We start from the raw sequence: 23,709 nt of genomic DNA, 5'->3' as shown, positions 1-23,709 counted from the left end.
ATTATCACCTGCACAGAATTTCTACGGTGGTGATTTTTATGAAACAAACACTTTGCACATAGCGGATAATTCAAGCTTTTCGTACGGCTGCAAATGTTGGTGAGTTTAACGTTGTTTAATACAATCAGATAGGACTTTTCTGTTTGGATGTATGGGCTGTCAATGGCGGCTGGCTGAAGTGAAGGGCGCTCTTATCATACATCACATTCCGTGCTCAGCCAATCAATTCACCACATTCCGTGCTACAAACACACAAAGCTGTGCATGGGCCCCTCAAAAAACTAGTGTACTTGCAAATTGCGGCTAGGGTGCCCACTGCCCACTTTTCCTGTATCCGTTGAAACTCCCTGTAACTTATACCACACATGACTTGATGATATGCTAATTGTGTTTTTGCCTTGTAATTTCAGAGTACCTACTGTTCCACTCTGATCCAACCTGCAGAGGCAATCAATCGTTCTGTTCAGGTGGTGAATCTGGATCCTGCAGCAGAACACTTTGACTACCCAGTCATGGCAGGTCAGGACTGTCTGCCAGCTACATTGGCAGCCTTTCTTCCATTCCGACTTTATCCTGAAAATGGCAAAAGGCTCTATGCACACAGAATAACTCTTCCTACTTCCTTCAATTTTACAATTTACAATTTAGGCATTTAGCAGACGCTCTTAATCCAGAGCGACTTACATTTAAGCAAGAACAAAAGCAAGGGAATACATCACATAAAAGCATTTATCATGAAACATGCGTAAGCTAAGAAGGTAACAGTGGAATATCTATATGATGAAACTATACATACACTATACATAATAAACTATACATATTCACTACTATGCTATACATATGTACTATGGCGTGCTATGACTATATACAATACAATTATAGTGCTGTCTACATAACATGCTATAAGTCTGTGTCAAATGCTATCTAAGCCAACAGAAATGCTATCTAAGGGGTTAGGGTAAGTGCTATGGGCCATGATGGAGTCTGAAAAGGTGGGTTTTCAGGCTACGGCGGAAGATTGGGAGTGATGCTGCAGTTCTGACTGCAATGGGAAGTGCATTCCACAGTTTTGGAGCCAGAAGGGAGAAGAGTTTGGGACGTGTGGAGCGTTGTCCCGGCGTTTTTAGTGAGGGTACTTCCAGTTTCCCTGCGTTGGCTGATCTGAGTGCGCGGGAGGGTTTGTAGGGTTCAATCATACTTGTAAGATATGGGGGAGCCATACCTTTGGTTGCTTTGAATGCCAGCATCAGAGTTTTGTATTCTGTGCGGGCAGCGACCGGGAGCCAGTGGAGGGAGCGGAGCAGGGGGGAGACATGTGAGAATTTTGGCTGGTTGAAGACCAAGCGAGCTGCTGCATTTTGGATCAGCTGGAGAGGCTTAAGTGCACATGCTGGTCACAGTTGTTACCGATGATACTGGAGGGTGTCTGACTCATGGTGTCTGACTGTTGGTATGTCTAACTAAACACATGCACACTCTCGGGTGCAGTACGTTGTTCAGACTAGTCATTGGTCCGACAAATGACAACCCACCTCATCTCCTAACCTAACCATAACCGCAAGCACGGGAGCAGACGCTAGTCCGACATGCGGATATGCCCTGTCTGAATTACATGCGGTCCTCCACACTCAGAGTTATGGGGGTCCTTGAAATTAAGAAGTTTGAGAACCACTGTACACTAAATGTAACAGAGCCTTCATTAGTATCAACTATCATCGGTAACACCTGTGAAGGACGTATGGAAGGGTGCCTGGAAGTAGGAAGAGTTATTCTGTGTGCATATACTCATACACTGTACCGGTATACCCTATTGGAGAAAGAGCATTACCATTTTCATCACCACCCATGTTCAGTAGAAGGATAGTTGCTAAGGATATTTAAGCTCCTGTTGTTTATTAGTTATTGTCAGAAGAGAATTCAGGGGTGCTCAATATTTATTAAACCATGCGTCTCCAGGCTGTAAACACTAACCAAACTTTTCTCCTCACTTGCCCTTTCCGTGCTCTCACTTTAATGCAGTTTTAGAACTCAGGAATTTTATTCTGGGAGCAATCCTACAGCAAAGGTAGCAAATCTACAAGCTCACAATGCGTTGTTGTTGTGACACATTGTAAGCTTGTAGATTTTTGATGAATACATTTGGTGTGTAGAGAGTAAATAGGAGGGGATCAGGCATTTGGTTTAGGGATCCTGGTCAACTAAGTATAGGGTTTAAGTGTGGTGAGGCATAATGTTGTAATCGTAATCAATGAGGTGAGGTACGAGCCTGTCAAACCAGGGCCCTTGGAATGTTTCCTGTTCGGTGCCAATGACCACTGACGATTGTGTCGTGTATTTTCACACAACTTGACCAACTAAACTATAGAGAAGACTGGAGTTCTCTAGTAGGTTTTACACTGACTGCACCTCACCTTTTGGTACACTGTACCCCTCTCTCAATGGATCAGATTGATTTAAATGATGACGTGTGAATTTTCATTGGCCTCACAATTCGATTAGATTCACCTGATTGTAATTCTACAATGCATCTAAAAAATTTTCTACATTACTGCTCATGGCTACACTTTCATCAGTTATTACAAGGTGTTAAGTACATATTGTTAACTCCTTTTTATTCATAATTTGCTATGAGATGTGCATAAAATCTCTCTCCTTCAAACAACATTAAATTACATTTTGTAAACCAAAATAAATGATATAGCCCCAGCCACTAGTGGTGCGCGGGCCGGCCCGTTGGGGAAAGGGGGGGAAACCCGCCCCGCCTGCTGTGCAATTATCGAGCAGCGGGCGGGGCGGGTCACCCCCCCTTTCCCCAGAAAAGGAGAAAATCAGCATTCCGGTACCTGCTCTCCTATTCCTCCTGCTGAAATCATCAGCTTGTTCTGTTGCTCATCTTGTGCTGAGTGAAGTGAACCGTTCCAAAACAGATCGGCGGCGGCCTATGTCATGTCACGTATGTGTATAAGGGCCGATTCATACTCCTATTTTACCGCTGTTTCGGCGCTGTAGTGCCGAAATGATTTCGGCTCGTCAGAAATTTTCAGTAGCACCGAAGAGCCGACTTTAGGACGGTACCCGCCCCCCCAAACCTCAAATGACGTCAAATGGTAGGCTCTACAGCGCCGAACCGACTTTTATTCGACTCTAAAATAGCCTAGGAGTATGAATCGGCCCTAAGTGTTGGGCAACTTGGGCTTAAGTTTTAAATGTTCATCCGAGGGACCGTCACCTCTCTATCTCTCTCTCTCTCGCTCTCTGGCAATCAAGAAAATGCGATTATGCATGCAATGCGAAAACGGGCGGGTTATTGTTTAATATATTGTTTTGTGGGGCAGGTTGGTGCGGGCTGGCTCCTGTGGCGGGACGGGACGGGTCGGGCGGGTTATGCAAAAAAGCCGGCCCGCGCAACACTACCAGCCACCCTATTGTGAAAATCCTCAGTCCTCATAAGCAAGACAAATTACTCTGCAGTGTTCTGCACATAACAGCTTTAACTAAGACGAGGGCACAGTTTAACTCGTGCGCATACCCGAGTCTACGTGCACGTCCATGTCTGCCCTGGCAAATACATATTCCCCCTTAGAGTAGTAATCACTGCAATATCTTTAAAATCTAGTAAAATAATTGTGACATAGAATCCACTACTATATATATATAGTATATACTATATACTCTTGTGTTCGTAGTGATGTGACAATATTCCCACTAAGGAAACACTGAATAAACTATGGTATGTTATCGAGCTAGACAGCGTTTTAAAGTCGCTTTCAAATATTCAAAATTTTCCAGATAATGGGATCCCTCACCATGATAACATTTTCTTTGAGTGTTGAGTCAAAGTCAAAACTCATAATACATCATGCAGGGAGTCCGTCCTCTTCATTGAAATTGTGTGCTTGCGTTGTGTCTAGATTGATGACTACAGCATGGTGAGATTCCTGCCGTTTGATCGTACAGATGAGGAAGGAATCAATATAGTGCTGCAACACATTGATTTCTCTATACAGTATGGAGAAGATCTGGAGGTCAAAGAACCAAAGGTAAATATAATGCCTGACTTATACTTCGTCATACTTGGTGAACCATGCCAACGCCCAAAATAGCCTATCTACAAACAAGCTCACAACGCATTCTGAGCTTGTAGATCAGCTGTTTTAGGCGTGCAGTTCCGTCATACAATGGAGTATAAATTGAGCATAAGGGCACAGTTACATTTCCGCGTATGAAGCATTGTAGCCAATGCAAGCCTGTTGCTTTGCAGGTTGTTGACAGTGCCTGTGAGACTCAGAGACAGCTCTTGTGCTGATTTTCTGGTGTGTAGCCTAGTTCATTTCACTTAAGTTCTCATGGTTAGCTCACTAAAAGAAAAGTACAAGTGAAATGGCTGCTAAGTGGGGTTCATATTGGTCGATGCCTGATAAAGGTTCACTATGTTGAACTCCACACGTCACTGACGTCAGGTGCAATGGACACAATTCAAAGCTGTCAACGCACCACAACTGTCTTTGCTCCCATCGGATGGAAGTGAAATGGGTTGATTAACCATGTGTGACATGACAGTGCTTGATAAGTGCAAACTTATCAAATTAGGTTGAGGCAGAGCCAGGTTACGAAAATTATGATGAATTATTTCAAGACAAGACAACATAAGAAACCGAGAATATGAAAAGTGAACTGCATGACAACCATATGTGGAGCCATCCTAAGTGCGTCAGTGCAAATGGCTGTTTTTACCTGCAACAATCAAAGAGAAGAGTCATTTATGGTTGAAGTGGAACTTTATCACTGAACAAGTGATGTCAAGGGGGAAAATGCACATTCATAGCCGACTTCTGAATGCTGGGAATGACTTGTTTTAAGACGTTATTTTTGTTTGGTCTGTTAAGATATTTGTACTTTGGCTTATTAGCAGTTACCCATTATAACACTTTCACATCTTTACATGTTTTCGCGTTGCTGATTATTTGTGTTGCATCTTTTGCGTGTAGAGTGTAGCTCAAAGTATTTTATGATATTGAGAGCAATTAACGATACGGAAACAATCGTGATCATCTCAAAGAAGAGAAATGTAGAAATGTTTGATAAACAGCAGCTCACGTAAAGTGTAAAGTGTGTTTGTGTATGTTTGCATTTGTGCGTTGTGAATGCTGAGTCCTGAGTGAATCTTGTAAATGTAATAAATTATACTGACATCACATGAGTTGCTTGTTTGATTTTAGCTTCTAGTTTCACTGGAATTATTGTGGAATTCATAATGCAATGTATTTCTCAACCTTTTTGTTTTCTGTACATTTCCACCAGAGGTCAGTAGTGTCTTGTTGAACAATTACCAATCATTTCAATTTACAGTTAGGCTGTACAAGATATCTCAACTTATTATTGTTATTGTACTGTAATAGTGAAGTTTTTTCTTCTGTGAATACCTGACAATTTTACAATGAAATGTGTGATTCTAACTATGGCTACTACGGTTTGTGTATTTTTACGGTTTTGTACGGTTTGTGCCAAGGCAATAACGCTTCACTATTTATGTTTTGTTATTATACAGATATATGCATGTTGCTTAAATTAACTTGGAGTTGTACATTTGTGAATGGCTGGGTAAGTATACGCAAAACAACCTTTAACCCACATGGAATGTGAGTAAATCCTGCTGAAATTACTCCCACCCCATCGCACAGTTCTTTGTGAAGAAGAGGCGGTCTGATAAGCTCTCACCTTGACTGGGTGTGCACCAAGACTACTGCACTTTTTAAAAGCAACAGGTAGGAGTATTGTTCACTGTCGCCTTGCTGGATAGACTTGAATCGTTTCAGGATGGATATGTTTAACTTGAAGTCATTTGTGTTATTCTTATCCGTATTTGGTAAGTTTTTATTATTTTAACACAGGTTACATAATACTAGGCTACATATGGAGCAAATATATTGCCATAAAGGTTTTGTGACGCAATTATATAATGGAAAATGTGTAAGCTATTTACACCATTTCTAGGCTATGCATTCCGTTTATATAATAACCTATTCAACCTATAATAACCTATTCTTCAGTTGTTTAAAATTATTTATATTCGTAAAATAGCTTTGCTATTTTATTATTACCATAACCGCATAATTGAACTGCACTTTTAGACTATTTGATTTGTGAAATCCAAAGCGTATAGCCAACAATAACTTAACAGGTGGTGCTTTATAGGATGCTGTGCGGGGCAGGACCTTCTCCCACACGACGGGCCACTTGACGGTGTTGTTGGGAAGAATGTCACCATCAAGCCCGATTTGGAACCCGGGGAAACCTTCTTGACCCTGGCCTGGTCGTTTAACGGAGGGGACGAACTGGTTCCAATTGTTACCTTGGTGAGCGGCGGCGTGGAGAATATCGCTGAAGATTACAAGGGACGCGTGTTCATCAATAAGACCAACGGCATTCTGACGTTGGGCCCGCTGAAAACCACAGACAATGGAGATTATGCAGTGCAAATGGTTAACAGGAAAGGAGAAACGCAGACAGGCGAAACCACACTCCAAGTTCTGGGTGAGTTGCTGTGTACCGCCCTTTTATTTTAAGTTGAATAATTTAAACAAAAATAATAATACAAAACAAAATGCTAATTGTAGGAAGATAAAGTTACTCATAGAAGAAAGGCTACCTTTACAATAATACTATGGTCATAGAAAATGTAAAGAAAATGACAAAATAATTGATTCTCAAAATGGACATGATCTACATCCTACAACATGAAAGTCATTTACAGTAGGTGTTTTCACTGTACCTCTTCAGGGTGTGGCCCTGGCTATAGCTACCCCCTTGCCTGCCTGTAGGCCTCATAAGTTGCAGCTTTTGTGTGTGAATTGAGATCATTTATTAGAATGTAGAAGAGCCAAATGAGCTTGCTTGCAGATATTTCAGATTTCTGAGCTGTCTGTATCCAGTGCAAAGACATGAAGCAACCCACTTTCTGTATATCCATCCATGCTAATTCAACTGGAAAATGTGTGTGTGCATGCCTGTGTACAGAGGTGTCAGGGTGTATACATAATTCCCATTCATAGAAAGTTGTATTCTTAAATGTAACTAATGGTTGAGTACAGTAGATATAATCAACTCTTAGTAATAATATAATAATAATAATAATAATTCATGTCATCCACCCTGCACAATCCATTCATGTTCAGGTTTGTTGGTTTGAATGTGAACAAACCCCAACAAATCATATCAGGGGAGTGTTGCGATGTCAATTAACCCAGGAATGACCCTGGCTGCACATCAATGGTTCAGGTGTGTTACCTGTTTACTATAGGCTGCTGGCCACAACTAATGAGTCCAGACATTACAGTAGAATGTGAGGTTGGGAAGACAGAAGAGGGGGGAAAGGGAAATGGATATTTGTCTCATCAGCAGCAATAGGGAATAATGGGGAACCTGGAAAGAGACATTCTGACAAACCTCAAATCATTTGACAATACTTGTCCAGCCAAGTTGAAACGTCAAACGGCACCAATGCAACTCCTTACAACTGCCATTGGGGATAAGGGTTTCATTCAACTATTCGCAACCGATTGGTTGCAAGGAGATGCATGGCTAATCATTGGTGCGGTTTCATAAGTATGTGTCACATGATTCACATCAGTAACAAAGTTCTGCACAGTGATGGTAAGAAACGGAACTTGCTTGGCAAGACACTTTCAGACAAACCTCAGATCATGTGACAAGACTTGTAAAGCCGGCAGTGAACTGAGAAAAAGAAAGGAACTGAAACTCATTCTGAACGTCAATCTGCATCATACTGTCCATCATCTGGTACGTCAAGCTGCCTCCCGCCCTATGGGCCTCATGGCTCGGCAAGGCTACTTACTTATCATCTGGTGAATGTTTGTAGATCTTTGACAACAGTCCTGAAATACATCTTAAGTGCCCCAAAAGCTTGCCTGTGTTATATAGTATACAGAAGGTCCAGTGACTGTGGGCAACCAGAGAGGACAGTAAATAAAGCCTTTTGTGAGCAGAGATGCTAGAGATTGCACAGAAAATCCCTATAGGACCCTTATGATCATCTTGAATGAGCCTTCCAGGTATAGTTGCCTGTTTTTCCTGTTCATAAAATGTGCCACACTTTATGTGGTGTCTTTTTGGTTCAGCTTCTGAAATTCAGAGACAGGCTCTGGAACAGTGGGTCTCAATGTTTTGATCTTTGGGCCTCTGGGCCTGGCAGTCCCATTCAGGGATCCATTGCTGTTTGTCACCCGCTTTGGGGTTCTGACCTGCTACTATGTGAGAACTATCGTGCGATGGGAGACATGAGCCTAAAGCCTAAATATAAAGGACATTAACTCATACAGTACCATAAATTAAATAATACATTCACTCACATCTGAAGTGGCCCCTGTTACTCTTGTCAGTTAAGGACTAAACACATACAGTATACAGATTAGTCAAGCAGCTTGACCTTATAGTTTCTCATTCTGTCCAATGTGACTAATAGGCCAGTCCATCTAAACTAAAAAAGGGCCTGACCAAAAAGAAATTAGTAATAGTAATTGTTCAAGGTTTTTTATGATCCTTAAGGTCATCCACATTTTAAAATTTGAGTACCATTAAAAACCTATAGGCAAAACAAAATCTAATTTGAATGATGCTTTAAGAAGCATGCAATGTGTCAAACTAGGGGGTTTTCATGTTTCTGAACCCAATGCACATGTTTCCACATGTGCTACTGCTGACCTCATCACATCATTTTCTTTCGGGTCAAATGTTAGATTGACTGGCCTATAATGTCCTTCAGTTATTATCATCACTATACCAAGAGGTTATTGATACCACGTCCTAATGTTTTCTAGATTAGATGTACTGTAAGTTGACCGTGAGCTGTAGCCATTTCATGCAAAGGCTGCTGAAATTTCGTGACCGTTATTCAATCTGGGGGGAAAAGCGCTGGTCACGACACGTACATCAGGGTCAGACACACAGTCAGCCCTGACCGCATCAGTACTGTACTACAGAACTCTGACGGTGTTAATCATTGTTAACCATTATGTATACAAGGAAGGTTTACTTTGCACGTATGCTGTAGCCAGGTGTGACATGTTCATCTGAGAGTTTCATTGAATTGCTTTATTTTCTACCTTATTACTTTAACCTTCTTCTTTCCGTGTGTCTGTTGCCATTCTTCCTTTCTTTCTTGTGTGTTTCATTTTTGTTAACCTCCTGTCAGTCTTTATTACACCAGTAACCACTTAAACCCTATACTTCGTTGACCGTATTCCCAAGGGCTCTATACTAGGCCTCCTCCTGTTCTCGCTCAACACTAAATATCAACACAGAATCTAGGGTTCTTCAAGTGGTAAAAGGTGTTTTATTTCCCTCCCTCCCTTTCCAGCATGCGCATGCTCCATTCTTTTTTTACTGTTGTAAGCCACCTGCAGTTATGTCAACCACCTTTCACAACAGCTCATAGTAGCCACTCCTTCACTCACTATTCATCTCTCTCTCTCTCTCGCTCTCGCTCTCTCTCGCTCTCTCTCTCTCGCTCTCTCTCTCTCTTTCAGTCCCAGGGCTGAGTTGACAGACACTGCTCTGCTTGCATAGCAAATAACCTGACCCTCCCTCTCTTCACTCACCTCAGGGTTTATAAGAGCACTTAGAATAATTCACCCTTTTGAATGTGTCAGGCCTACTTAAAACTTTGAATTTTGAGTAAGTGCTTCATTTAGCTTCATAGGTGTGCACAACTCCTCTAATCTATGGTTCAACCAATGGTTTCATTATTTTAAGGCCAATAATTGAGAAATTCCCGTGCAAATAAATCAATTAAAAGAAACAAGAAATTACTAGGGGAATAAAAACATATGACTAAATGGAATGGGAAAAGGAAAATAATACTGCCCAATCAGAACTGAGCCTGATGCCTACTTCTTTTTGGAGGCTTTATTGAGCCTTTATTTGATAGTTACTGCAGAGAGAGACAGGAAACACGCCGCACCCTCATACAACTCTGGCTCTCTCTCAAAATGTTATTGTTAAATACCTTATACTGACACAAACATACACAGCCACAGTGTGTATGTGTAATATTGTCTACAACAACATAATTTCTTTCTTGCCCTTAAAACTTGTGTCAACAACAGACGCGTTGAACGCATGTTCAATATTATAAACTGACCAGTACGTTTCTCTGTAAATCTCTAGTCAGAACGGGTTACTACTCCTTTACTTTCCTACATGATTAGCACATTCCTACTAATGCCTCATCTCTAATGACATTGCATTCATGGATACAGATCTATTGGAACGAATCTGGTTCTAAAATACCAGATTTGCGCAAACACAAACCTGTTTTGAATAAAGGCAGAAGAACACTGAATCACATTATGCGCTCATAATGGCATGCTCTCACAAAGCACAAGTCAACGCTATAGCATTGTGCTGAACAGGTGTGGTTTGTGAGGTGCTAGGGACATCTCATTGAATTAGGGCTGGGCAAATGATATCGATTTTTATCGGTGTATCGTGTGTGAGTTTTTAAATTAATTTTCATTTTTCACACAATCTTGTTGTCTAAATTAATGATAAAAAGCAAACAGTCTGTATCCTCAAAAAAGTTACCTCTGAAACAATTGATTTTGCAGCTTCCATTTCCGTTAGGTCCAATATTTTGACCATCAATGATACCTTATTTAATAATAAAGGTGCCATTATGTTCTTGATTATCGCAATATAAATGTTTTCCACAGCCCTATATTGAAGGTGATTTTAATTATGCTGGACCTTTTACTTTGGAAAAGCTGTACCGAAAATGCCTATTCTGACTATGGATTCATCAGAAAAGCTGCAGGACACTGTATGTATTCACAATATACCATGCTATAGCTTTTACTGGAGCCTCTAACCCTGGCAGAATAAGTGCCATGCTCTAACCACAGAGCTACAGTAGAAGGGGCCCCTGTACCCTGTGCAGTGTGCACACACAGGGTTTGCTTGATGTTTTGTGTAAAGCACATTGAATTGCATCGTTGTTGAAATGTCACTGATATACAAAAACCTTGACGTATACATGACTATTTGACCATGTACATGACAACTTCTTTGCCTGACGCTGAAGAAGGCTTGACGGCAAAACGTGTCCGTGTGTGCCTTATGTGTCATTAAAACGTACATTTATGTGCTGGCAGTTCTTTGTTTTAATTTTAAACCTACTTTGCCTCCCTTCTCTCTCTCTCTCTCTCCTTCATTCTCGCTTTCTCTACTCTCTCCTCATTGAATCACAGTGCCGATAAGTGAGGTTGCCATTAAGTCCAGCGTGACGGAGGCAGTGGAGCTCAACAGTACCGTGGTTCTGACCTGTTCTGCCAAGGGTTCCTTCATCACGTTCGCCTGGAACAACGGAACCACACCCATAGTGGCCGACGGCAAGAAACTCACTTTGACCACGGTGGGTTTGAGGCTTTCACCAAACGATTGTGACTGAGGTAGACTGAGGCATCTTTGTATGAGGAATAAAATGAAATTGAAATCTTGTCTGTCACATCACATGCAAAAGCAGAGACGATTCTGTGGCTACCAAGGTGAAGGTGGGGTAATTCATTTTTATGTTCCTCAGCCACGCTTGCACAGACAGCATTACATTCATAGAAAACCGCCCAATGATAGAACCGCAGATGTTTTTTCTTGACAGAATTTTCGATTAATTAAAACAGTTAATTAACTAATTTAACTGTTATGTTTAATTGGATAATTTCTGAAGCATCGGTTAATAATTCATGATTAATGATTAACTATTAACATCCCTGGTTGTATCTGTTTTATTCTGCGTCTATTGTCTAATTTGTCCGTTGAACTGTATTGCAGATAGACACCTCTAGTACACTGACGGTGAAGGATCCTCTGAGGACAGACCTAGTGGGACCCATCTATTGCTCCGCCACCAACAAACTGGACTCCCAGAAGAGTGCACCCTTCAGCCTCTCTGTCAGCTGTGAGTACACGCTACTGTAGTTTCGTTTCCTGTTTTTGTGGTAATGTTGATGCAGCCAGTGGCATCCAAATTAGCACCACAATTGTTCCATCAGTATGTCGCTCTGTTCCTTGTCTTTGCAACCAAGTGCAACTTTTGGAACCAGGTTGCACAAGTTGTTTATCTGATCAGTTTTTTTTTATCTCAGTCAAGTTTTGTTTTATCAAATTAAATTGAGAGGGAAAACAAACTAAAAGTTTGAGAAGGTTTTGTTTTGTGAAATGTGAAATAATTCGGTTTCACAAAATGTGCTTGATTGAAGACAAATGACAGGCATAATCTCTTCATGTGCATGGTCAGTGCATTGCTCCCCATCCTGTTCTCCACAGCCCCAGAAAGTACATTCAGACAAAAAAAAATATTTTACTTAAGTAAAAGTACTGATTCTCTACTTGAAAATTAAAAAAGTACAAGTACCCATTAAGAAAGTTACTTAAGTAAAAGTATAAAAGTACCTCAAATTAAAGGACCACTTCACCACTTTTCAACCTATCTTCGTATAATAGGTTCTCACTAATAATCATGAAAAAATTGTGCAATTCTTTTCTACTTGGTCTGTGTCTCATAGGAGGGCTGTGGGCAGTTCAGAAACCGTCTTCCAGTGACATCATTGATGGGGAATACAAGCTAATAAAAACTGCAGGCTTTCTAGTCCTGAAAAGTTGCAATGCGAAATGCCATCGTTCTCACGATAATGAAATTAAAAAAATCTTGTTTAAAAAATAATCTGCCTAATGATGATGTCACTGGAAGACGGTTTCTAAACTGCCCAAAGCCCTCCTATGAGACACAGACTGAGTAGAAAAGAATCGTGCCATTTGATCATGATTATTAGTGAGTACCTATTATATGAAGATTGAAGATGAAAAGTGGTGAAGTGGTCCTTTAAATGTACTTAAATACAAAAAGTATACCGGTGTAAAATGTACTTAAGTAAAAAGTACAACATACACTCGTCTCGAAACTGGCCATTCATTATCAATATTTTGGCATTTAATGTTTGTGTTGGGATAAACACTAGAAACTGGCCATTCAATGGCATTTAATGTTTGTGTTAGGACCTTAGATTATATATTCCTGGTCTCTAAACTGCCTCCCCCTGGCCAGCCGGGACGCCTGATGGAGGGGAAAGGAACTGGTTGGAATAACGTGTTCCTTCCACGCGCTACGTCCAACCAGGGAAACTCCCCCCTGTCAGGTGTAAAGGAGCAACTTGGACACTCAAGCATGAAGGAAGCATGAGTTAAGTCCGTTTCTCTCCCTAGGTTGGCGGAGGGTGTGTAGAGCCCAGGATCACATCACAGGATGATTGACACAGGGGTGAAAAATGGGTTACAAAATCGTGGGACAAAAAATATAAATTAAAAAAAATATAGATTATATATTAATAGAGACGGCACCCGGAGGAAACCCTGAGGCGAAATGGACATAGTGGCCGAATTTGTCATTGCAGCTCGAACCCGTTGACTATCACTGTTATTGGGCCCATGACACGTGAACCAATGTTTCATACGTGAACGCGCGCAAACGGCGCAATGATAGTCAACGACCAGCGCGTTCATGTTATTGGGGCAATCCATCCCAGAATGCACTCTGTTCCTACCCGGAAGGAGGAAATCGCCTCATGCTCGTGCTCACCTCGTGCTTTTGAGCAACTTAATGCAAGTGGATGGGAGGAGGAATCCGGTGCCGTCTCTATTAATATATACTCTAAGGTTAGGACAATGTTTGTGTTTACATACACTTACCCTCAGGGTGCAAGCAAGCTCACACAAAAATATATTTCAAGATCAACAGTCCACAGTTATTTAGGGGAGAATGGGGAGAGCCATTGCAATTTGCAAAACAGACATAATTGCCTGAATTCACGCATTATAATTAGCCCTGTCCTTCTGTCACCCATTGAGATGCATGTTAAATGATTTCTTCATAAAAATAATCGATCATTTCAGTAGCAAGAGCTTGAAAATGTCTTCTAAATCTAGTCAAAAAAGCCTGCAGTAGGCTATATACAGTATACACTGGACAAATGTGGATGACATTATTGGGGGAGAAAGTTGAAACGGCTATCAACTTAACCGTCCCGTTCGACAGACGTTTTCATGCAATGCACGGTGAGACTACAGTGATTAGTATTGCAATCACCTGGATGGGTGAGTCGTGTAACGTTCCTTGAAGGCTTATGTGTTCCACAACACAGCCATGCAAAATAACAGCTATGATGACATAGAACTGAACTGCAACCAGCAGATGCAGCACGCGTCACACACACACACACACACACACACACACACACACACACACACACACACACACACACACACACACACACACACACACACACACACACACACACACACACACACACACACACGCACACACACACACGCTTCTCTGTGTGAATGTGAATGAATGAGTGAGGCAATGACTTTATAAACTTTATGCGGAAAATGTGAAATCAAGCGAGCCCTGCATATTTCGCATATTTTGCGCGGAAATATGTGTAGCGAGTAACGAAAGGTGTCCAATTTTAATTAAAAAAAACTTGTAAATTTAACGAAGTAAAAGTACAGAAAAATAAAAACACTCAATAAAAGTACAAATTCTCAAAACGTGTACTTAAGTACAGTAACGAAGTAATTGTACTTCGTTACTTTACACCACTTAACCGTTTAACCACTGTACACACACAGCGCCCTGTGGTCACACTCTAATCGACAGGAAGTGGCGCTCCCTGAGACCTGTTGCTACAATGTATCACACTGTACCTCTGTTAATCATTAACTGAGAATCAGTGAACTTTGGGAGGAAGAATTCGATCAGTGGAAGTGAATCGGATGCTAGGATGAGGTGGATTGCAATGATTGCATTAGACCTGATTTGCATGGCCCGGGCTGCCAGCGTGGCGGTCCAGGCACCGCTGACAGCATGTTGCAGGTTCGAATCCCAATCCCGACGACCTCCTATCAATAAAGACATAACCCCCACCCCCCTCCACAATTATTTTGCACGATACTCTTATCATGCAATATTTATCAATATAAAAAATAAATAAAAAATACAAGTAAATTAATCTGTTTTTATTATGGATAATTGGAAAGTGCTTTGTTTATTAGGCACACAGTGAGTGGGAAATAAATCATGTATTGGAATCGTGATGCATTGGTAATCGATTTATAATCGAATGAATCGGAAACGAATCGTCAGGTACCCATGTCCGGCCCAAGTATAGAGTGTATACAATAAAGATTGTAAATGTGTTGCTCAGTCAGCGGCTGATTCCAGTCGGGACTAGTTGGATTGCAGCTGGCAGGATATAAAGATGCGATTAGATCGTCCCTTTGCGTACATGACAGGAAAATCTGGCTGTGGCTTAATGGGAGGACCCAAGGACCCCTGAGCTGTTCTTTTCACCTGAGAAATGTACACTGATTAAGATGAACTGTGGAGTGTGGAAGCGGAATAAATATCAGGATTCAGGACAGTTGGGGGGGGGGGGGGGGGGGGACTGTGCCTGGGTTGATGAAGTAATGAAAACCCTGAATGAAACTTCTCACTTTCTCTCACATGCAGTATCATTCTTGAATTCTAGATGATGAACTCGTCACAGTTTAGGGACTTAACTCACCTGCTCCGTGTTGAACAGTAGTAGGCCTACTAGTATCCAGTGTCTTTCTTTTGTGGCAGCACGTCTGAGTGCTGAGTGTGTGTGAACAAGAAATTTGGCGCTGGGTTGCAAGAATATCTCTGGACACACACACAGAAACCAGACAGTGGCCTTGTGGTTAGAGTGTCCGCCCTGAAACTGGGAGGTCGGGGGTTTGATCCCTGGCCGGGTCATACCAAAGACTGGGAACATGGGACAAAAATGGGACTCTGCACTCAGCGTCAATGGGTTGGGGGGTCAAATCTACTAATCAAATGATTCCCGAGCGCGGCACGGCTGCAGCTCACCGCTCCTTGGCTGCGGCTCACCGCTCCAGGAAGTGGGTCAAATGCGGAGAACAAAGTTCACTGCGGTAACGTGTGTGACAATCGTACGACTTTGACTTGACTTGAACTAGACGGCTAAACTCCTGCAAGCCACATCGGCATGAATTAAGCTTAACCCTCCGTATTGTTGCTTCCTTTATAGATGGTCCAGAAATGGTGGAATTAGCCGCCACGCCAGCGATTCCAGCCAGCATGGTCCTCAGAATGGACGGCAACCTCGCGCTGTCCTGCGCCGTACAGTCCAGCCCCGCTGCTACTGTCGCATGGCACCACAACGGAGCAGTGCTGGCAAAGGAAACCGCCGCAAGTCTGGTTCTGGAGAAGCTGACGGAAGCACACAGTGGAAACTACTCCTGCGTGGCCAGCAACGCCAAGACGCTACGCTCCGTGTCCTCCACAGTGATCCATTTCACCGTGATGCGTGAGTGCTCTAGTCTATCTAACTTATTATTTTCCACTTAATTTAAGCCCTACATCTCTGCTGTCGGGAAGAAACCAAAATGTTCATTTTTCAGGAAATGAAAAATATTTTATTTTCAGGAAATGAAGAAAACCTTATATTTTTAAAACGAAGCAATACTGACTCATCAAAGTAGGTGTTGTGACTTTATATATTGTCAATTACTTCCATGACAGGGGGAGAGGAAGGTCCCAAGTACTTTTTACTACTTTTCATTGGTACTATATTTTGGAAACGACACACAGACGGATGGAGTTAGGTGGTTTCCTCCTGACAGCAACGACTATACTTTGTTGTACACCAAATAGATAAAATAACTGATCTATAAGCTCACAATGCGAAACACTGTGAGCTCATAGATCGCAAAATGTTCATGTGCCTAGTCTATTTTTGGCCTCATGACATGCCCAGAATCAGGATTTTAAGGTACATGTCTTAAAAATTAAATTATTTGTTTATTTATAATTCTTATTTTATTTGCTAACACTGTAATGGCATGCCCAGAATAGGAAAGCTACTAAGTGATTGTGTTTATGTTAGTGCTATAGCAATTATGACACTGAATACAGTGTACAGCTAAAACAGTCTGCAGTGAGAGAGTCATTGTGACATAGACAGAATGCTAGCACTTCCTACATTATGGGACTGTGTTCGTAGAAGGTATTCATTTAGCAAGCCTAAGCTTTTACAATGACTCGATGGAAGAAGAAAAAAACGATCAGAACCTGTTTTTTTGGCTCTGTGGCCTCCAGGCATGAAACTGTTTTGTCGACACAAACATGCACGCCTGTGCGTGTCCGTGTATGTGCGCGCACACACACACACACACACACACACACACACACACACTGACTCCCTTGCAGGTTGTACAAAACACACACACACACACACCCACACCTGAGAGCTGCTCTCAGGCGACCAAGCCGGTTTGTATCCTGTGAAGTGTGTAATTAGTACAGGGGGAATTTTGTGCCTTTTTTTCTTCTTGGGGGGTGTCGTAGACTGTGAGGAGGGGTTGTTTTGCACTTGACGGCAGACAACCTGTGTGTGTGAGCGAACGTGCGTGTGTGTGTGTGTGTGTGTGTGTGTGTGTGTGTGTGTGTGTGTGTAAAACCTGCTTTACTAGAACATGGTCTTTCCGAATGCCCTAAAGGTTTTGGCAGGGTTCTTTTCTTATGAGAAAAAAGAGAAAAATAAAAAAGAGAAGAGGGAAGAGGGAGGTTAAGACCTGGGAAAGAGATATTTCCATTTCATGCATAACATTTTTGGCGGTTAGCCCACAATCTTATCTAGAATTTGATTGCAACGTACTACAGTGAGGACAAATATGATGACTCAAGTTCCAGCATTGCCAACATTACATTTGGTTATTGTGTTTATTCTAGAACAATAATTTAGACAGAGAAATAGGTGCTATGAGGTGAGAGAAATGTTTACAGGGGACGCAATGTGGGTCAGGGCAGAAAGAGAAAATCATATTTTACTTGTAAGTAACATTTTGTTCTGTAACCAGGTTTGGTGACACAGAACAAACATAAATGTTAAATATTTAGCAAGTAACATTTTATAACGCATAGTAGTTGTTATGGGTAAAGGGGATTGTTTATAGAGGATAATGCCTTGTAATATAGGAAGTGTTTATGACAAAAGGTCCATACATAATGTTGTCTGAAAACCCATTGAATTGTAATGGGACCAGACATCATACATAGTTTGGGTTAAGAAGACATACAGAGACCATGGGTATATGCCAGAGAGTGGATGTAATGACACTCAGCAATGGGATATGTCCCCCTCTGATTGAATGTGTGTGTGTGCAAACTGTGCATGCATGTATGCTGGAGTGTGTGCGTGCGTGTGACGTGCGTGTGTGCCTGTATGCTGGTGTGCGTGCGTGCGTACATGTGCGTGTGTATGGGTGTGAGTGTTTAGGGACACCATGAGGTACTCAGGGAGCATGAGATTAATGCTATAGGATGGGGTGTCACGGGAACAGCACTGTGATATTCTATTCACATAAATAGCACAATAGGATTCAGAGTTTACTCAGGGAACACGGCCGTACGCTATAGACCGATTCACAGAGGGTTTCCTGGGTGCGGCCATTACTGAGGTGTACCATTAAGTGCAGCAGCACTGATTAGCTACACCTGGTCTACAGAGCACCTGCACCATGTATTACACCTCAGTAATGGCCGCGCCCAGGGCACCCCTCTGTGAATCGGTCTATAGGCATGGGTGGCGGCCGGGAACATCCATATGATATCCAACTAGCAGAAATAGTACAATAGGTTGATGGATAGATACATTTGCGGGAAAATCAAATGAGGGACAACAACCAGGGTTCTGGCAAAAAGGCCTTGTGTCTATATGGACATACGTGTGTGTGTGTGTGTGTGTGTGTGTGTGTGTGTGTGTGTGTGTGATTAAGAGTGCATGGGTTATCCAGTGACTTTATAAAATGTCTTACTTGATTAATTGGTGGCAGATGAGCTAATTATTTATTCCATGGGTTAAAATGGTGTTCACCCCTAACTCTGTGACAGCCTATAGGAAGTATTCTACAGTATATTCTGTAACTAACTATACCGCCTTTGGTGTGTTTAAAGTAAAACATTTAGTAAAATACATATAGTGCATGCATGTTTAATAGTATAATTGGCATGATTATGGGGATGGGTTTTTTTTAGACCACAAGATTTAGTTAAACAGAGTTCATAACATTTTGTATTCAATTCATGTCTGACAGCGCATCTCACATCTCTGTCTGTCTGTCTGGTAAAAGGCATCAGAAAATCAAGTAACTTTTTTTTAACCCCAAACCTAAGCACTTTAAAGGAGAATTCCATGCTAGAATGCTTTCTTATCTTTCTTACCTTTCTTTGTAGTTGTTACGTCCCCACCAAAGAGGTCCAGGTGTTTTTTTGTGCAAAAACTCCTTATTGGCTATTTTCCCTACCATAAGCCCTCAATGAATTGCATTGCATTGAATGGGAATTGAATGGGGCTATGGGGTGTTGTGCTAGTTCGCTTATTTCCATCGAAAGAAGTAGTAAAGTGTGCCGCTTGGGATATTATTTACATTATGAAGAGAGGATATATACAAAGAAATTATCATTTTGAGCGATGGAAATAAGCGAATTAGCACAACACCCCATAGCCCCATTCAATTCCCATTCAATGCAATTCATTTAGGGCTTATGGTAGGGGAAATAGCCAATAAGGAGCTTTTGCACAAAATAACACCTGGACCTTTTTGGTGGGGACATAACAACTACAAAGAAAGGTAAGAAAGCCTTTTAGTATGGAATTCTCCTTTAATGTTCAACTGATTTGCCAACCATAGTTTTGCCAACCTACTGTAAACTACCTCAAACAGGTTGTCGTCCCCAATGAAATATTCTCATGCACTATATGCTAGAGTGCAGGTGGATTCACTCACATGCTGGAACAACAAACAGTGAGTGGCTGCCTGGCTGAGCATCATGTCCATTATTCCACCATAACACAAGACCACATTCCACTCCACTGCCTTCAGTACCAGGCAACACCTGGCCTGCACTGGAAAAGCACCCGCTTCCACAAGAAAGGCTCCGTTGTTTTTTGTGGTCTTGTTTACTTTGTTCTTACAATTTACAATTTACAATTTAGGCGTTTAGCAGACGCTCTTAATCCAGAGCGATTTACAATAAGCAAGAACAAAAGCATGGGAATACATCACAAAAAAGCATTTATCATAAAACATGCGTAAGCTAAGAAAGTAACAGTGGAATATCTATATTATGAGACTATACATATAAACTATATATATATACTACTATGCTATACATGTACTATGGCGTGCTATGACTATATACAATGCAATTATAGTGCCGACTACATAGCTATAAGTCTGTATCAGATGCTATCTAAGTCTACAGATAGCATCTGATACAGACTCTTGTAAGGGTTTTTTCACCATAACCTTTCTTTGTGTTTTGTATATAATTATTTACTTGTAAATAATTTAACTAAAGCTAGCTCTATTAACGGAACATAAAATGACTAACTCATATTGATTCAATTTAATTGTTAAAGTTATTAAAACGCTAGCCTATACTTAAAAGCCTACTTAAATTTAATCTACAGCAACTGCTAGGGATATTCTTTCTGCGGTAGTAATACTGAAAAGGTGCATCAAGACAGACATTTACCTAGTTTGAGGACCCTTTCTAACACTAACACCCATCTCTTGTGATGTCTCTCTGTCATAATATTTACAGAGGCAGTGTCAGGTACAACCCTCACAGGCCCCACGGAGACGCTCCTCGCTGGCAAACAGACGGCCAATCTGAGTTGCCAGGCGACCGTGGGCAAGGCGACGGCACAAGCTTGGTTCAAGGATGGCAAGCCACTGTCTCCTGGCGACCGCGTGTCTGTGTTGGCAGACAAGGTGTCAATCAAACCTGTGCAGAAGGAAGATAACGGGGAGTACCGTTGTGAACTCACCAACGCTGTCAACACTGACTCTGCCACCTACAAGATGGTGGTCAACTGTGAGTAGGAATGATGATCACTTGTACACATGATCTCTCTCTGTCATGCGCGCACAAACACACATGCATGCACACACTCACGGGTCTCACGCATTCATGATGCCAGTGATGCCAGTGATCCAGCATGCACCAGCATTATATTGGTGAAGCACTGAGAAAGTAATGGATAGTAAATAAATGGTAATTATTCATGAAAGCTTTAGATTTAGATTTTAATTGAAGGGATAGCCCCTTGATATGCAGCATTTTCAAGGGGGACCCATAAAAACATGAACAAGATACATAGAAACAAACTGTGTATATATGCATGCATGCATCTGTATACTGACAGCTTGCTCCGCCCACCCCACCCACCAGCCACCACATCACCAGCTGTTAAACAACAGAGGAAAGAAGGGCACAGTGCAAATACATCAGTGTCAATGTCAATACTGGTACTTAGAACTTAAGCATAAACAAGTTGAATCAAGATGTGTATGTAGGGAAGTCCTGAAGCCAATCAGATGGGGCTTTGTAGCAGAAAGACCTCCGTCTAACGACATTAAGGATTTTTGGTATTTTATAGTAAGCGTATTGTTGAGGTCTGGATGTGGATGTGACAAAGTAGACTGGGCCAAATACTGCTTCAAGTAAGAAGGGCACCTAAAATATATACATTTATAAATGAAAAGAAATCTATGTCATCTCTCTCTTCCTCTTTGTTTTCAGACGGTCCCGAGCCAGCGACGGTTGCGGGTCCTGAAGGAGGTGCCGTGGAGGTCACAGAAGAAGTGAAACTGACGTGCGCGGCCATGTCCGTGCCCGCCGCCACCTACACCTGGAAGTTCAACGGGACGAAAACCGCCGTCACCACAGCCGAGTACCTTATCGAAACGGCCGCCTACAAGAACACAGGGATGTACACCTGCGAGGCACACAATGCTGTCACCGGGCTGAGTGCCTCAGCCGAGCATAAGCTCTCTGTCAAAGGTCAGAATAACATATGATACTAATACAAAATATGCAAGGGGGTAATGAATGGCTAGGTGGTCATTGTTGATAAAAAACTAATCACAGACAGGGTGATTAGCCACCGACGAGGAGCGGAGGTGGCTTATTACACGGCTACTTAATGAATAGATTAATACATTTACCAAAAAGTAACAACAAAACGAAGTGCTGGCCGTCCGCCCAGTGCAGCACAAGTCGCCTCGAAAAACAAGGAAGTGAGTTGTCTGTAGATGTAATAAAATATGAAATTGTATTGTTTGTCATTTATCTGCACACTAACTCAACTGGTTTGTGACCCATCCCTTGTAAGTTGTCATACTTTATTACAGGTGTGATTCCGTTATAAACAATACATTATTGCAACATATATGTTCCAATAATGATAATGGTTCACGGTAATGATTTATTTCAATTCAATTCAATGGAGCTTTATTGGCATGAGAAAGCATACATTTACATTATCAAAGCAAGTGTCAAAATATTATAAAAACTGTTGAAAATGGGGAAGTTGGAAGGGGTACAGCATTGTGTAAACTGATGTCACATTGCATCGTTATGTATGTTATACAGGGTATAAAGCTTTTTTTTTATTTTTATAAATAGCAGTAATCTTTCAATAAATCTTTTATAATTATAATATTATATATTTGATAAAAATTACATATGCAGAATATCAGACATGAGCATCTTAATCGCCATGCTATTGACCAGCTCTACTTAATACTTAATACCTTTTAGAATGAAATCAAACCAACCATCCCCCCGCCCCATTGCTGATGACTAAACCACAAAATGACACTTTTGAAACCGTATACCACGTCTTTTCCACAGAGGAAGGAGCGCTGGATGAGGGTCTTTCGGATGGCGCCATCGCTGGGATCGTCATCGCGGTCTTGGTTGTCCTGGCTGCTGCCATCGCCGGGGCTGTGTACTTCCAATGGCAACGATCGTAAGTTCTAGTAAACCCATTTTCTTAGGTTTCTAAAAAGATGCTGCAAACTAAAGAGCTATGACTCATTCAGTGGTGGCATCAGAGGGTAGTTACCAGTTATAAAAGGATACTGTAAATGGTACATTTATATAGCGCCTTTATCCAAGGCGCTTTACATAGATTGTGCATTACATTCACCCATTCACACACACATTCATACACCGATTGCGGCGGAAGCCATGCAAGGTACCAACCAGCACATCGGGAGCAATTTGGGGTTCAGTGTCTTGCCCAAGGACACTTCGACATGTAGACAGGAGGAGCCGGGATTTGAACCGCCGACCCATGGATCATTGGAAGACCTGCTCTACCTCTTGAGCCACAGTCGCCCCATACTGTGTTTATTCATCTCCTTTATCTATCACATACATACCATATCTCCTCACAGTCGTTCTGCTTTAGCCGGCTATATTGTTAGACCTTAGTGGGCCACTGACTCTGTTTTAGACCTTGTAGTGGAGCAGATTGCTGAAACAATCGTTCACTTCGTGATACAAGCACCAAATTTGGCACACAAGTGCTTCGGAACCTACTCTCTCAGAAAAGTACGTTGTCCACTTGAAAAAACTAAATGGACACAATTTTTCAAGATGGCTGCCTTTCGAAGTGGTTTTAAACAGTGTTTGAACTATATTTTGATTGAATAATCTTATTTTGATGGCCTATACATGAGTATGAGAAATCCAATTCTGCATTTAAAAAATCTAAATTATTGAATTATTATGATAAT

General features: G+C 41.6%; 1 protein-coding gene across 2 annotated transcripts in view; it reads left to right on the top strand.

Moving 5' to 3' along the window:
- The first annotated feature begins 5,745 nt into the window (after positions 1 to 5,745).
- The window catches only part of LOC310873365 (cell adhesion molecule CEACAM20), a 34,746-nt gene continuing 16,782 nt past the window's right edge, over positions 5,746 to 23,709 (top strand). For both annotated transcript variants that reach the window (XM_083785734.1, XM_083785733.1), the window contains exons 1-8: positions 5,746 to 5,866; positions 6,196 to 6,534; positions 11,265 to 11,432; positions 11,849 to 11,971; positions 16,146 to 16,424; positions 20,726 to 20,998; positions 21,707 to 21,967; positions 22,820 to 22,937. In XM_083785734.1, coding sequence (XP_083641860.1) covers positions 5,818 to 5,866; positions 6,196 to 6,534; positions 11,265 to 11,432; positions 11,849 to 11,971; positions 16,146 to 16,424; positions 20,726 to 20,998; positions 21,707 to 21,967; positions 22,820 to 22,937 — 1,610 coding nt within the window. In that variant the 5' untranslated portion in view covers positions 5,746 to 5,817. The remainder of the gene's footprint in view (positions 5,867 to 6,195; positions 6,535 to 11,264; positions 11,433 to 11,848; positions 11,972 to 16,145; positions 16,425 to 20,725; positions 20,999 to 21,706; positions 21,968 to 22,819; positions 22,938 to 23,709) is intronic.

The sequence above is a fragment of the Protomyctophum parallelum genome, assembly GCF_964188405.1.
Source record: "Protomyctophum parallelum genome assembly, chromosome: 1".
Classification (NCBI taxonomy): Eukaryota; Metazoa; Chordata; class Actinopteri; order Myctophiformes; family Myctophidae; genus Protomyctophum; species Protomyctophum parallelum.
The sequence above is the reverse complement of the archived record's forward strand: the minus strand, read 5'-3'. Positions and strand labels throughout refer to the sequence as shown.